Below are 15,293 nucleotides of genomic sequence, written 5' to 3'. Positions count from 1 at the left end.
GAATGTCTTGCCCACATCACCTCTGACCCCCACCCCCCAAATCACACTTAATCCCAGCCCAAAATGGAAGACTGAGAAATCAATTTGGTCAAGACAAAATAAGGCTTAATCAACAAGCATAACGCATAGGAAAGCACTTGACAATGTTTAATTTGTACCTGGTGAGCCACTCTTCCCTAAACAGAGACTTGTGGTAAATGAATGCTGTGTTAATCCAAGGAAAATGTAAACCTCTAGGAAAATGTTAAGTTTAAAAATCTGCCTAGGGGGCCAGGCGCGGTGGCTCACACCTGTAATCCCAGCACTTTGGGAGGCCGATGGGGGCAAGACCAGGCCGGGCGCGGTGGCTCACGCCTGTAATCCCAGCACTTTGGGAGGCCGAGGCGGGTGGATCACGAGGTCAAGAGATCGAGACCATCCTGGTCAACATGGTGAAACCCCGTCTCTACTAAAAATACAAAAAATTAGCTGGGCATGGTGGCGCGTGCCTGTCATCCCAGCTACTCGGGAGGCTGAGGCAGGAGAATTGCCTGAACCCAGGAGGTGGAGGTTGCGGTGAGCCGGGATCGCGCCATTGCACTCCAGCCTGGGTAACAAGAGCGAGACTCCGTCTCAAAAAAAAAAAAAAAAAAAAAAAAAAGAGATCAAGACCATTCTGGCTAATGTGGTGAAATCCCGTCTCTACTAAAAATACAAAAAATTAGCTGGGCATAGTGACACAAACCTATAGTCCCAGCTACTCAGGAGGCTGGGGCAGGAGAATTACTTGAACGCAGGGGGCAGAGATTGCAGTGAGCCGAGATGGCATCACTGTACTCCAGCCTGGATGGCAGAGCAAACCTCCATCTCAAAAAAAAAAAAAAAAAAATCTGCCTAGGTTCTATGGAGACCGTTCTTTCAAATGCTCTTTTAATGACGAGCCTCCAAAGCCAAGAAGGTGAATGGCAGCTGGCTGGGGACAGAAGCAGCCTCTCAGGGAGGCAGGCTGAGGTGAGGCTGGATCGGCACAAATCTCATCTCCACCAGCCTCAATGCCATCATCCTCTCCTACTCCGGGAGGAATATATCAGTCTGGGCCACTTCTTTGGCCTTGATTCCCTTCACTCTATTTTGATATTTAGTATTTTACTCAGGGAAACTAGCAATCCTAAAGAAACAAAAAGGTTTCTGGGAGCAGGGTAACTGGATAACCCATACTCAACAATGTTTAACAAATACATTGTTTTGGCTGGGCGCGGTGGCTCATGCCTGTAATCCCAGCACTTTGGGAGGCCGAGGCGGGTGGATCACAAGGTCAAGAGATCGAGACCATTCTGGTCAACATGGTGAAACCTCCATCTCTACTAAAAATACAAAAAAAAAATTAGCTGGGCATGGTGGTGCGTGCCTGTAGTCCCAGCTACTCGGGAGGCTGAGGCAGGAGAATTGCTTGAACCCAGGAGACGGAGGTTGTGGTGAGCCGAGATCACGCCATTGCACTCCAGCCTGGGTAACAAGAGCGAAAATCTGTCTCAAAAAAAAAAAAAAAAAGCTGCTTGTAAAAAAAATCCGGGTGGCTGACGGGTCATCCTGTTAACTCTGATCTGTATATAACAACTAAGCTTTCCAAACTTGTGGTTAGAGGGGAAGAAGAAAACAGAGCTGAACATCTGTGTGCACAGGCTGCCCCTCTTTACGTGAGTCAGGTCCGTGGTTCAGTATTAAAAGGAGGAGTGATCATTTTGCCATGATAACCACTTTTTAATCAAGCCAAATTTCCTATATGGCTAACATGCAAAAGTGACTGGAGAAATGAGTTATTCATTCATTCATCCATTCATTCAGTGACTATAAACACACACTGGATTTCAGTGACTTAGTACAAAAAAAAATGTATGGTATCTCATTATTATCTTTTTTTTTTAAAACAAGGTCTCGCTCTGCTAACCAAGACGGAGTGCATTGGCTATGCACAGGTGCGATAATAGCTCCCAGCAGCCTTAAACTTCTGGGCTCCAACAATCCTCCCACTTCAGCCTCCAGAGTAGCTGGGACTACAAGCATGCTGGCTGGTATCTCATTATTGATTTTTTATATTGATTACATGTTGAAAATGATAGTGATTTGGAAACACTGGTTTAAAGAAGTTATTAAGGCCAGGCATGGTGGCTCATACCTGTAATCCTGGCACTTTGGGAAGCCACAGCGGGCAGATCACCTGAGGTCAGGAATTCGAGACCAGCCTGGCCAACATGGTGAAACCCCGTCTCTGCTAAAAATACAAAAATTAGCTGGATGTGGTGGTGGCTGCCTGTAATCCCAGCTACTCGGGAGCTGAGGCAGGAGAAATCACCTGAACCAGGGAGGAGGAAGTTGCAGTGAGTCCAGATCATGCCAGGCCTCGGTGACAGAGTGAGACTCCGTCTCAAAAAAAAAAAAAAAAGAAAGAAATTATTAAAATATTAAAGTTAATTTCACTTTCTAAATGTGGCTAAATGTGACTTGAAAATTTACGATGGCTCTCCTACCAGACACGGCTGCTCCAGAGCCAGTTGGCCTGGGTTTGAAAACTGGCCCCACCACTTGTGAACTGTACTGCGTGGGCAAACTGCTGACCTCGCCCATGCCTCGGTCCAGTCGTTCATAAAGAAGGAGTAAGAAATGGACCAGCTGCACATCACCCCACTGCAGGGGTCAAAGGACTTTGTATAAAGTGCTCTTAGAAGAGAGCCCAGCATTTAGATACTGCAAGTCTAAGCATTCATTTCAGAGACTGACAAGATTAAATAACTTTTTTAAAAAGTCACAGCTTTACTGAGATACAGTTCATACACCATAAAAGCCAGTCTTCTGGGCCAGGCGCAGTAGCTCATGCCTGTGATCCCAGCACTTTGGGAGGCCAAGGCAGGCAGGTCACCTGAGGTTAGGAGTTCGAGACCAGCCTGACCAACATAGAGAAACCCTATCTCTACTAAAAATTAGCTGGGTATGGTGGTGCATGCCTGTATTCCCAGCTACTTGGGAGGCTGAGGCTGGAGAATCTTTTGATCACGGGAGGTGGAGGTTGTAGTGAGCTGAGATCGCACCATTACACTCCAGCCTGGGCAACAAGAGCTAAACTTGGTCTCAAAAAAGAAAAAAAAAAAAAAAAAGACCAGTTTTCTAAAACACACAATTCAGTGGTTTCTAGTATGTTCACCAAGTTGTATACTCATCACCACTACTTCTAGAGCATTCTCATTCCTGCAAAAAGAGACTCCATATCCATCAGCAGTCACTCCCCAGTCTCTCCTTCACTCAGCCCTTGGCAACTACTAACCTACTTTCTATCTCTATAGATTTCCCCAATTTGGACTTTCGTTTAAAGGAATCATAAAATATGCAGTCTTTGTGACTAGCTTCTTAACATGTTTGTAAGGTTCACCCATGTTGAAGCATGTGTGAGTCCTTCTTTCTTATGGTCAAATAATATCTTCTTCTACAAATAGACCACATTGTGTAATCCACTCAGCCTCTGATGGACATCTGGGCTGCTTCTACCTTTTGGCTACTGTGAACAATACAGCAGGGCAGAGAGGCCTGGGATCCTTTCATCAGAGCCCTGAGCTGAGTCCTGTCTGGTCCCTACTTGCCATGTGGCCTTGAGCAGTCATCTCCACTTTCTAGGCCTCAGTTTTCCTATCTCTAAAAGGAAGATGTTGAACTAAGTGGGTCTCAGCCTGAGTGATCTGGCTGCCTGGGAACACTGGGCAATGTCTGGAGACATTCTGGGTTATTACAGTGGAGCAGGAGATGCCACTATCACCCAATGCATAGGTGTCATGGACGTTGCTAAACCTCAAATGCACAAGACAGCCCCCAACAACCAAGAATGACCTGGTTCCCAACTCTCAATAGTGCAAGGTTCAGAAAGCTTGCATCAGGCTAAAGATGCAATAGAAACTTCTGAGGAACTGCCAAACTGTTTTCCAAAATGGCTATACCACCTTATAATCCTCCTAGCAATATATGAGGGTGCTAATTTCTCCACATCCTCACCCATACACCTATGTTATAGCCAGCCTAACAGGTCCATCAGTGGCTTTTCAAGTCTTTTCTATTTAATATTAACAATGTCTGGAGTTGTTTTCAGAATGCCAGTGTCATAAAGAAAGAGATTAGTCATTTTCTTACCTGGTGCCTATAATTATACCAGCCATTTGAACCGGCCACAATCACCACCCAGTGCTTGCCTCCATCTTCAGGATCATCTATGGGAATAGCACCAATGCCCAGGGTCACGCTGAGGAATACAGCTACTTTCCAAACCATTCTGCAAGGTGGAGTTCAACTGCAGAAACCTGAGAAGGGAAAGGGATAGTCAAGTAAAAAGAAACAAAAGCAGATAAACATTGTCAGCCCCTAGGAAAAGATCACAGTAAATGGGTCAAAAAGATAAGGCCATTTAACCACCAGACACAGTATGCTGAGGATAACAATCAAGATAGAGAGGAATTCTATTTTGAGCTCTATTGCTCCATCCTCCAGGTGGAGAAGGGGCTGTCCATACCTGCAGATCTTCATTACAAGTCCAAGTCATGAATATAAAACCAAAGAATATCCAGAAAGGTCTTTGGATAAACTTTTTTAAAAGTTTTTGACACAACTCAAAATACAGCAGATAAAATTCATCAACAAAATTCACTGTTGGAAAAATAACTACCACATACTATGAACTATTTATAAGAAAAGAATATACATGTGAAATAAACTGCAGGCCAGGCACGGTGGCTTACGTCTGTAATCTCAGTACTTTGGGAGGCTGAGGCAGGTGGATTACCTGAGGTCAGGAGCTTAAGATCAGATTGGCCAACATAGCAAAACCCTGTCTCTACTAAAAATTCAAAATTAGCTGGGCGTGGTGGCACACATCTATAGTTCCAGCTACTATGGTGGCTGAGATAGGATAATCACCTGAACCCAGGAGGCGGAGGTTGCAGTGGGCCGAGATCATGCCACTGCACTCCAGCCTGGGCAACAGAGTGAGACTCTGTCTCAAAAAAAAAAAAAAAAAAAAAGTGTATATGTGTATATATATATATATATATATACACACACACACACACATAAAATAAATTTTGTATATATATATATATACACACACACATACACATAAAATAAAATGTGTGTATATATATATATATATACACACATACACATAAAATAAATTTAAATTTTAAAAATAAAAGTAAATATAATAAACTGCACAGAAAAATATGGAAGACAGACATAAAATTTTAACAGTAGTTATTGCTGGGTGGTAGGCAGGATCAAGGGTGATTTTATTCCTCATTTTTGTCTCTTTTTTAATACAATTAATGTGTGATACTTAACAATTAAGTTTCTAAAAATTCAGTACAGTTTAATAAAAACATTGATGGGCAATTTATAAGGTGAACTATGTGGATAAGCTATGGTCAAACATTAATTCATGTTGTCTTTGTATCACACATGAACATACGCTCTGTGCAACATGCAGGATAAACACTTTCATCCTTGTTTTACATACAGGAGAGGTTGAGGTCTGAGAGCAATGACCTGCCTAATATCCATGGACTGTCAGCTTTGGCCAGAGCTGGGCCCATGCCTTCTGAACGGCTGGTCCAGCACTTTATTATTATTGAGCCTGGGCACGGTGGCTCACACCCGTAATCTCAGCACTTTGGGAAGCTGAGGTGAACAGATCTTTTGAGGTCAGGAGTTTGAGACCAGCCTGGCCAACACCGCAAAACCCTGTCTCTATTAAAAATACAAAAATAGGCCGGGCACGGTGGCTCAAGCCTGTAATCCCAGCACTTTGGGAGGCCGAGGCGGGTGGATCACGAGGTCGGGAGATCAAGACCATCCTGGTCAACATGGTGAAACCCCGTCTCTACTAAAAATATAAAAAATTAGCTGGGCATGGTGGCGCGTGCCTGTAATCCCAGCTACTCAGGAGGCTGAGGCAGGAGAATTGCTTGTACCCAGGAGGCAGAGGTTGCGGTGAGCCGAGATCGCGCCATTGCACTCCAGCCTGGGTAACAAGAGCGAAACTCTGTCTCAAAAAAAAAAAAAAAAAAAAGAAAAGAAAAAAAACAAAAACAAAAACAGGCATGGTGGCAGGAGCCTGTAATCCTGGCTACATGGGAGGCTGAGGCAGGAGAATCGCTTGAGTTCGGGAGGCGGAGGTTGCAGTGTTGCAGTGAGCTGAGATCGTGCCACTACATTCCAGTCTAGGCAACAGAGCGAGACTTCAACTCAAAAAAAAAAAAAAAGACTTTATTATTATTTAAGTACATGCCCTATTTTATGCTTCAATGCCAAAACCTTAAATACATTGTTAAAGTGCAAACGGAAAACAGCACTAAGCCTGTGGCTCTATGATAAGAAAAATACAGTTACTGAGATGTGGGGACTCAGAGCAGGAGGTGTATGAGGCTGACTTCTGTCCCAATGCCACCAGCAGGGCTAGTGGTGCTCATTCATTCATTCACTCGCCGCTCAGCCAGAGTCTCTGCAACACCTGCTTTGCCAGACAAGGTCCTGGGTGCTGGGAACTCAACAGGGACAGGGACAAAGCCTTGTGTCCTCGTGGAGGAGGCACCCAGAAGAGGGGTGATACACCTGTAAGCTGAAGAAACCACGCTCGACATTCTGAGTCTAGCCCTCAAAGCGATGGAGTTTCTCCAGTAAGTAAATAGGATGCCCTGAGTCTCTTGAAAAGTGTCTTAGGCCAGTAATTCTCCACCTTGAACATTCACCTAGGTCACCTGGGGATCTAGGAGGCAGATTCTGATTCAGTAAGCCTGGGCCAGGGCCTGAGACTGCATTTCTTTTTTTGTGTGAGGGGGTGAGGGCAGAATATTGCTCTGTTGCCAGGCTGGAGTGCATTGGGGCAATCTCCACTCACCACAACCCCTGCCTCCCAGGTTCAAGTGATTCTCCTGCCTCAGCCTCCCGAGTAGTTGGCCTGGCTAATTTTTGTATTTTTAGTAGAGAGGCATTTCACCATGTTACCTAGGCTGGTCACAAACTCCTGACCTCGTGATCCACCTGCCTCAGCCTCCCAAAGTGCTGGGATAACAGGCGTGAGCCGCTGAGCCTGGTCATGAGACTGTATTTCTAATAAGTGTCAGGTGACACTATGCTGCTAGCCTCAGACTACCTTTGATGTGGCAGAACTGCATGAAACTTCCCAGGCTCTGGTCCACCAGTCCTCAGCCTAGCACCCTGCTCAGCAGACTGCACTGTTCCATCCCCAAGGGCTGTCTCCTAACAAGAACTTAATTCTTAACCTGAAAGCCTGAAACTTCAGGTTTCTTTAACTCCACTGCAAGGCTCATGGACTGGCAGCTGGTAACCATTGTAAGATGCCCATAGATTTGTTTTTTCAGGTTTTTTTTTCCTTGAAGTTCGGGCTAGTATGGCACATAACAGACAGGTCAGTGGAGTGCTGAGGGCCCCCAGGGCTAGAACCACGGGTCTGTTAATGTGACCTGAGGAGGCTCCCCACACGTCCACTCGACCTGACAAGGGCTCACTGCGGGGCTGTGTTTCCAGAAAGGGGTCCTGGTCCAGACCTCAACAGAGGGATCTTAGACCTCATGCAAGAAAGAATCTGGGGCAGGTCTACAGAATAACGTGCAAGCAAGCTTACTAAGAAAGTGAAGGAATGAAAAAACAGGTTACTCCACAGACAGAATAGGGTGTCCCCAGAAGCAAGAGCAGAACCGTGTCCACCTCAGGTGCAATGTGTGTTTAGACATAAGACAACAAAGCAAAACAAAATCACAGGGAGATGTGCCTACTGCAAGGGCTTGTGACAGAGGATGGTTAATCTTTGTACAACTGCTGCCTTTCACAAGAATCTAGGTTATTATCTTTAAGGTGAAACTTACACCCAGGCGCGGTGACTCACACCTGTAATCTCAACACTTTGGGAGGCAGAGGAAGGAAGATCACTTGAGGTCAGGAGTTTGAAACCACTTTGGGCAACATGATGAAACCCAAACTCTACTAAAAATGCAAAATTTAGCTGGGCACCGTGGCATAGGCCTGTAATCCCAGGTACTTGGGAGGCTGAGGCACGAGAATCACTTGAACCTGACAGGCAGAGGCTGCAGTGAGCCAAGATCGTGCCAGAGGAAAGAAAAGAAAAGAAGAAAGAAAGCTTATTATTAAACTAAAAATGCTTTTTTTTTTTTTTTTTTTTTTAATAGACGGGGTTTCATCATGTTGGTCAGGCTGTTCTTGAACTCCCGACCTCCGGTGATTCTCCCGCCTTGGTCTCCAAAGTGCTTGGATTATAGGCGTGAGCCACCATGTCCGGCCTATGCTGTTGTTCTTAAGAGAAAAGAAAGAAGAAAGGAAAGAAAGAAAGAAAAGAAGAAAGAAAGAAAGAAAGAGAGAGAGAGAAAAGAAAGAAAGAAAGAGGAAAGAAAGCTTATTATTAAACTAAAAATGCTTTGTTCTTAAGATATTGGGACACCAGAACCTTTCCTGGGTCTGTTTGGTAAACATTAACCTGTTCCCTTAAATATCTTGTGACTAAGAATGCCTGACCTCCTGGGAATGCAGCCCAGCAGGTTTTAGCCAAATTTTCCCCAGCCTTTGTTCAAGATGGAGACACTCTGGTTCAAGCACCCCTGGTCGCTGGAAGGTAAGGAACCAATACAAGGTACGATTATACAAAGGTGCAAAGAAGCAACAGTGAGGACAAGCAAGAGAGGGTCAAGGAGCAAAAACAGCCATGTCCCCCAAGCTCTTCCATGACCCCACAAGAGAGCTATGACAGTGACTACCAAGGTGTTCCAACCAACAACTCTCACCTTCCCAGAGCTCACCCAGCAGCCTCCCTGGGAAGCTTTCCCCTAGGGTAGAGGTCGGCTAACTTTTTCTGTAAACAACCAGAAAGTAAGTATTTTTGGTTTCCCAAGCCAGGCCATCTATCTCACAACTTGCAACTCTGCCACTGCATCCTGAGTTACAAGTAACCAAGTACTCACATTTTTCTAAGAGAATTTTTGTCTCTCCTCTGATCATTCCCCTGGTTCCCCACTTCCTACTCAGCCCTAGAAACACAAATACAGCCTTTTACCCACCCTTTCTTCACCAGACACTCCCTACAGGGAAAGTTCATCTAACTCCTTAAGAGTTCACAGTTGGTTTACAGACTGAAGCATGCCCAATACAGAACTCTCACCGGCCAGGAGGATGCCTCGAGAGGTAATAGTCAAAAAGCACACCTGCTAGGCCCTCCCACCTGGGGAGTTTTTGGCCTAGTTCTGCCCACAAAGATGCCAGCAGTCATCAGCTCAACTGACAGACAGCGCAGTAGATAACACCCCAAGCTAACATATGGACCCCCACCTTGCTTACTTCTTCCCCTACCTTTTAAAAGTGCCTGCTTTCGGCCGGGCGCCGTGGCTCAAGCCTGTAATCCCAGCACTTTGGGAGGCCGAGACGGGTGGATCACAAGGTCGAGAGATCGAGACCAACCTGGTCAACATGGTGAAACCCTGTCTCTACTAAAAATACAAAAAATTAGCTGGGCATGGTGGCGCGTGCCTATAATCCCAGCTACTCAGGAGGCTGAGGCAGGAGAATTGCCTGAACCCAGGAGGCGGAGGTTGCGGTGAGCTGAGATCACGCCATTGCACTCCAGCCTGGGTAACAAGAGCGAAACTCCGTCTCAAAAAAAAAAAAGTGCCTGCTTTCTGCTCCAAAGGAAAGCAGGACATTTAAAGGTGGGCTGCCTGTGCTTCTTCCCCTAAGCTCTTTGGAAATAAATCACTTTCTTTGTACCAGATCTCACTCCTGTTAATTGGACTCTGCAAGTGATGAATTACTAACCCATGAGCTGGTTACAGCCAGAGACGATAGATAAACAAATGAACATGGTTATGTTCTAATAAAACTTTATCTATAAAATAGGTGGTTTGTTTGGCCATAGGTTGCTGACCCCAACCGAAGGAGTAAGAATATACTCCCAGACCCCATGGCAGGAATAGCCTGGCTGTTACTGTCATCTTTCATCAGCAATAAATGGGATCCCTAGTTTACACACCTGTTTATTCTGAGTTTTGTTCATATGACATAGTCCCAAAGAGGCTCATTCCTCTGGGGGCACTGGTATGTGACTTTTACCCCCTCATATTTAGGGGAAAAATGAATAAATAAAATGCCAGAAACAAATGGTTGACCTGACTGTGAACAACAGCACAAACACCACCTGCTTATCCACCTAAATCAGCAAACACACGGCAGGCACCAGAAAAGCACCACCTGGTGATTTTTACAAAACTGAGTTAATCCTGTGTTCTTCTAATCCACTAACGAGTTACTCTTCAGCGTGGAAAACTGCCCTACTGACACAGAAAATGACATTTTCATAGTCACTACCTGGCGATGCTCCACTCCATCATTCTTTTTTCTTATAAACACAGTCGTAATTCCCCAATGTTATAGTGAACCCCAAGTTTCTCTTCAAAGAATCAGTATGTCAGTATGTTCCACAATCTTATTCTTTAAATCTCTATTTTTTTTTTTTTTTAAAGATGGGGTTTCACCCTGATGGCGAAGCTGGTCTTGAACTCCTGACTTCAGGTGATCCAGCCACCTCAGCCTCCCAAAGTGCTAGGATTACAGGCGTGAGCCACCTTGCCCGGCCTAAATCTATTTTAAAGTTTAACTTCCTTGTAATTCCACCAGTTCACAGTAGTTCACATCTGCTTCCCTCCCCGCATCCTGACTCATCCCGGTCACCTGACAAGCCTGTAACCACCCTTCCTGCTAAAACACCCACCCTGCCACTCCAGCTCAGACCCCTGCTCTTTTTAAAGTAGCTAACTGCGATAAGTTGTTTGTGCCGTATAACCCTAGCCAACAGGGGATACACCGGCAGGGATGACCCCTATTAGGCATAAGTACCCCTTCCCCTTTGTCCCAGTGTGTGGTGGCCATCATTGCTGTCTGTGAGCCCTGCACCCTTCTATAGAAGTAAACTGCCGCAGGGCGCAGTGGCTCACGCCTATAATCCCAGCACTTTGGGAGGCCGAGGCGGGCGGATCACGAGGTCAGGAGATTGAGACCATCCTGGCCAACATGGTAAAACTCCATCTCCCCCATCAAAAAAAAAAAAAGCTGGGCGTGATGGCATGCACCTGTAGTCTCAGGAAGGCTGAAGCAGGAGAATCGCTTGAACCCAGGAGGCAGAGGTTACAGTGAACCCAGATCACGCCACTGCACACTGCACTCCAGCCTGGCCACAGAGTGAGACTCCCGAAAAAAAAAGAAGTAAACTGCCTTGCTGAGAGGACATATTTTCTTTCTTTTTTTTTTTAATTGGGGTTTCACCATGATGGCCAGGCTGGTCTTGAACTCCTGACCTCAGGTGATCCACCCTCCTCGGCCTCCCAGAGTGCTAGGATTACAGGCGTGAGCCACTGCGCCCGGCCAGAGAGGACATATTTTCAAGTGCTATTTCATTTGTGGCATCGAAATTTTACTTAAAATTTACCAACTATGATGTTATCTTAAAAGCCTCAGAGTATATGGCTAAACAGAAAATGCTTCTTTAAAAAACCACATACACTAACACTATTTTGGTAAACATGTAAAGACCTGGGGTGAAGATGAGAAATGAGGGTAAAATAATCATTCCATTACCCTTGGCAATGAATGTGCCTCAAGGCAGCTACCTTACATGCTAATTTCCTATGGGCATTTATTGCATGATTTTTGACAAAGTCAAAGCATCAAAACAAAGTCACAAATAATCTGGCAGCATCCCTATGATTCCTGGCTTATCAAAGTGAAAACCGGTGAAAAAGTGAACAATCCCTGCTAAACTTCTAGCTCTTTGTGACTTTGCTATTTTGGGCTGTGGCTCTCCATGGTCCCCATTACACAGGCCCCATCTCACAGAGGCATCATCATCATCATCATCATCATCATCATCATCATCATCATCATCATCTACCTCCTCTCCTTTAACCTGCCCTCTTCTCATCTACTCTCTCCTTCATCCACCCACATCCGGAATCCATCCAACAAACGTGGACCGAGCACCTACTGGCTGCTCCCAGGCACTGAACAGTGAACCAAACAGACAAAACTCTTCGTGGAGGCGGCATTCTAGAGAGAAGAGACAGACCATTTAAACACATAGGTTGTCAGATAATGAAGAGAGTGATGGAGAAAAAATAAGGCAGGAGCGGGTGGGAGTCCCAGTAGGAATGGGAGGTGTCATTTGTAAAAGGGGAAAAAATTATGGAGGTGAGGGCACCAGCCCATCCATTAGGGCAAGCACTGGAAGCAACGTAAATGTCTACCTGGATCAGCTACAGTACAGCCTCATGGTGGGATACTGTGAAGCCTTTAAAAAGAACCTAAGGCAGATCCTCATGCGCCAAGAGTGAAAAGATCTCCCAGGGGCACTGTTAGAGCATGTGTGTTGTCTGCTAACCACGTGCAGGAAGAAGATAACACAGAAGGTCATTGCTCTAACCGGGGGAGATGAGAGACTCCAGGCAAGGCACAGTGACTCACACCTGTAATCCCAGCACTTTGGAAGGCCAAGGTAGGTGGACACCTGAAGTCAGGAGTTCGAGACCAGCCTGACCATTATGGAGAAACCCTGTCTCTACTAAAAACACAAAATTATTGACTAATGCTGGGTATGGTATATTCTACCTCCTCAGAGCTCTCAAATAATTTCTCCTCCTCAGCCCCTCCAACCACTGCAACTATCTTTAATTTAAAACCCTTGTAATTCTCCCGGGGATTATTGCAATAACCTCCCTATCCTTTGTGGCCTCTCTCCAACACTATTCCACACTACAGAGTATCTGAGATACAGATCTACAGTAAATGTGGCTTCCTGGACATTCAGCATAACATCCAAATCTCTCACAGCAGCACAGGAGGCCCTGCAAGACGTCCCTCTCTATTCTCACACTCATAAAATCCACTGCCCACATGAAATCCCTTACTGCACCAGACTCCAAGACTCCAGTGCAAAAGTATTGCTCGCTCTTTCTCTGCCCTCATCATGCTGTTTTCCCAGATGAAACACTCTTCTCTTTCTTCATCTCACTAGCTCCTGCCCACCCCTCAAACTCCAAGGCCAGGTGAGGTGGGTCATGTCTGTAATCCCAGCACTTTGGGAGGCTTAGGCAGGTGGATCACCTGAGATCAAGAGATCGAGACCATCCTGGCCAACATAGTGAAAACTCTTCTCTACTAAAAATACAAAAATTACCCGGGCATGGTGGCAGGTGCCTATAATCCCACAACTCAGGAGGCTGAGACAGGGGAATCGCTTGAACTGGGGAGGTGGAGGATGCAGTAAGCCAAGCTGGCACCACCACACTCCAGCCTGGGAGACACAACAAGATTCCCTCTCAAAAACAAAATAAACAAAACTACCACTCAAGCCTCCCATCTCTGAGAAGTCCCAAACTCTCTCACAAGTCAGGGTTAGATGCTGCCCCTGTACACACCTGTATACGCCAGCCCTTTAACACCGGAACTGTTCGCTAGAGATTGCCTCCCCCCTTTATGAAGTAGTCTCTGTTCAAAAAGCTTAGTAAGGCTCAATGAATGTTTGCTATGCAGTCCCAGAGTAAGGAAAGCTGAGCTACTCCCTTCACCACATACCACAGGGCTAGTCACCTACCCTGGGCACTCCTTTTCATCTATAAAACAAGGCACGTGACACAAAGTTTCTTCTTCCAGCTCTCAGATACTACAATGCTTGGCATAGAACACTACACGTAGGTATAACCTCAAATCTAATAGGGACGGGAGAAGAAACCGGTTAACTTTCACTTCCAAGGTTGATGTGGGTGGTCCTGAAACTCTCACCAGCTCAAACCTCCCAGAACCAGAGCTTCCCTGACTTCTCTAAATAGATGTCTTCATGAGCCTGGGTGTTTTTGCTGTCGTCGTTAATAGCCCTTTCCCACGGGTGCACATTAAAAGCATCAAAGGTCTGAACTGTTCCTAGGTACCAAAGTCTGGAGCCAAGCCCCAGTCCCTGTTGGGGTCCTTGGCTACGGGATTTAGCAAATTCTGTCTCCTCCCACCCCTCAGTTTCCCCCTCCAGAGCACTGCATCCTTCCAGCCACAACATGCATGAGAAAAGAAAGCCCTCCACCCCTATTGGCCCCACCAGGCAGAAAGGCCGCAGGGTTTCCCTTCCCTCGGGATCCACCGTTTCCCGAAATTCCCCCTCGCAGGGTGAGAAACTGATTACTCAGAATAGGATGAGAAAAATGAAAATCCCAGCCCTGAGGTCCAGAGCCGCAGAGAGCAGTCGGGAGGCCCTGGCCTCGGACGTGGGGACCGGCCCGGTCCTGTGCGGGGGCTCACGGTTACCTGTGGCAGGCGACCGTGGTGGCAGTGGCGGCGGCGGAGGCGGCGAGGGACCCGCGGTGGTGGCGGCGGCGGGACCGTGAGAACTCGCGGCGGCGCGCAGGCTCACACCAGCCTCCGCGACGTCCGCGCTGCTGTGATTGCTGCTGGCGCCGCCGCTCCTGGTTTAGACCGTCACGGCGCCGCGGTGACTGGTGGAGCTACAGGGCGTGGCGTCTGCCTAAACCAAAGGGAAAAGAGGACGAGACCGGAGAGTCAAAGGGACTACAAATCCCAGCGTGCACGGGCAGGGGCTTCTGGGCTGGGCGCGGGGGTGGAGGGGCAGCGGTTGCGCAATGAGCGGAGGTCTGGAATCCGAGGTGCTTGAGGTCTGGGGGCGCAGTGATCCCAGAAGCATCGACGGAAAGATCCTATCAGCTCTTGGAGCACTTTAATCCGTTGGTCTGGAAACTTGTCTGCACGTTGAACCCATCTAGGGACGCCTCAAAATTCCTGATGCCCCTGTGAAAATAAAATTGAAAAGCTGTTGGAACCCGCCCCCAATAAAACACTTTTAGCCTTGAAAGAGATGTGACTGTAATCTCAGTCACGTATGCTTATTTCTATTCTCACCTTATAATTAAATCGCTTCCTTATTTTTATTTTTTTGTTGTTGTTGTTGTTTTGTTTTGTTTTGTTTTGAGACGGAGTTTCGCTCTTTTCACCCAGGCTGGAGTGCAATGGCGCGATCTCGGCTCACCACAACCTCCGCCTCCTGGGTTCAGGCAATTCTCCTGCCTCAGCCTCCTGAGTAGCTGGGATTACAGGCACGCGCCACCATGCCCAGCTAATTTTTTTTATTTTTAGTAGAGACGGGGTTTCACCATATTGACCAGGATGGTCTCGATCTCTTGACCTCATGATCCACCCGCCTCGGCCTC

General features: G+C 46.6%; 1 protein-coding gene across 1 annotated transcript in view; it reads right to left on the bottom strand.

The window, feature by feature from the left end:
• Nucleotides 1-14,540, bottom strand: part of LGMN (legumain) — a 39,594-nt gene extending 25,054 nt beyond the window's left edge. The window contains exons 1-2 of the mRNA XM_003939844.4: nt 14,377-14,540; nt 4,153-4,319 (exon numbers count right to left, since the gene is read on the bottom strand). Of these exons, the coding sequence (XP_003939893.1) occupies nt 4,153-4,290 (138 nt within the window). The 5' untranslated portion in view covers nt 4,291-4,319; nt 14,377-14,540. The remainder of the gene's footprint in view (nt 1-4,152; nt 4,320-14,376) is intronic.
• Between the last annotated feature and the right edge of the window lie 753 nt (nt 14,541-15,293).

The sequence above is a fragment of the Saimiri boliviensis genome, chromosome 2, assembly GCF_048565385.1.
Source record: "Saimiri boliviensis isolate mSaiBol1 chromosome 2, mSaiBol1.pri, whole genome shotgun sequence".
Classification (NCBI taxonomy): domain Eukaryota; kingdom Metazoa; phylum Chordata; class Mammalia; order Primates; family Cebidae; genus Saimiri; species Saimiri boliviensis.
Note: the sequence above shows the minus strand (reverse complement) of the source record. Positions and strands in the feature narration are given on the sequence as shown.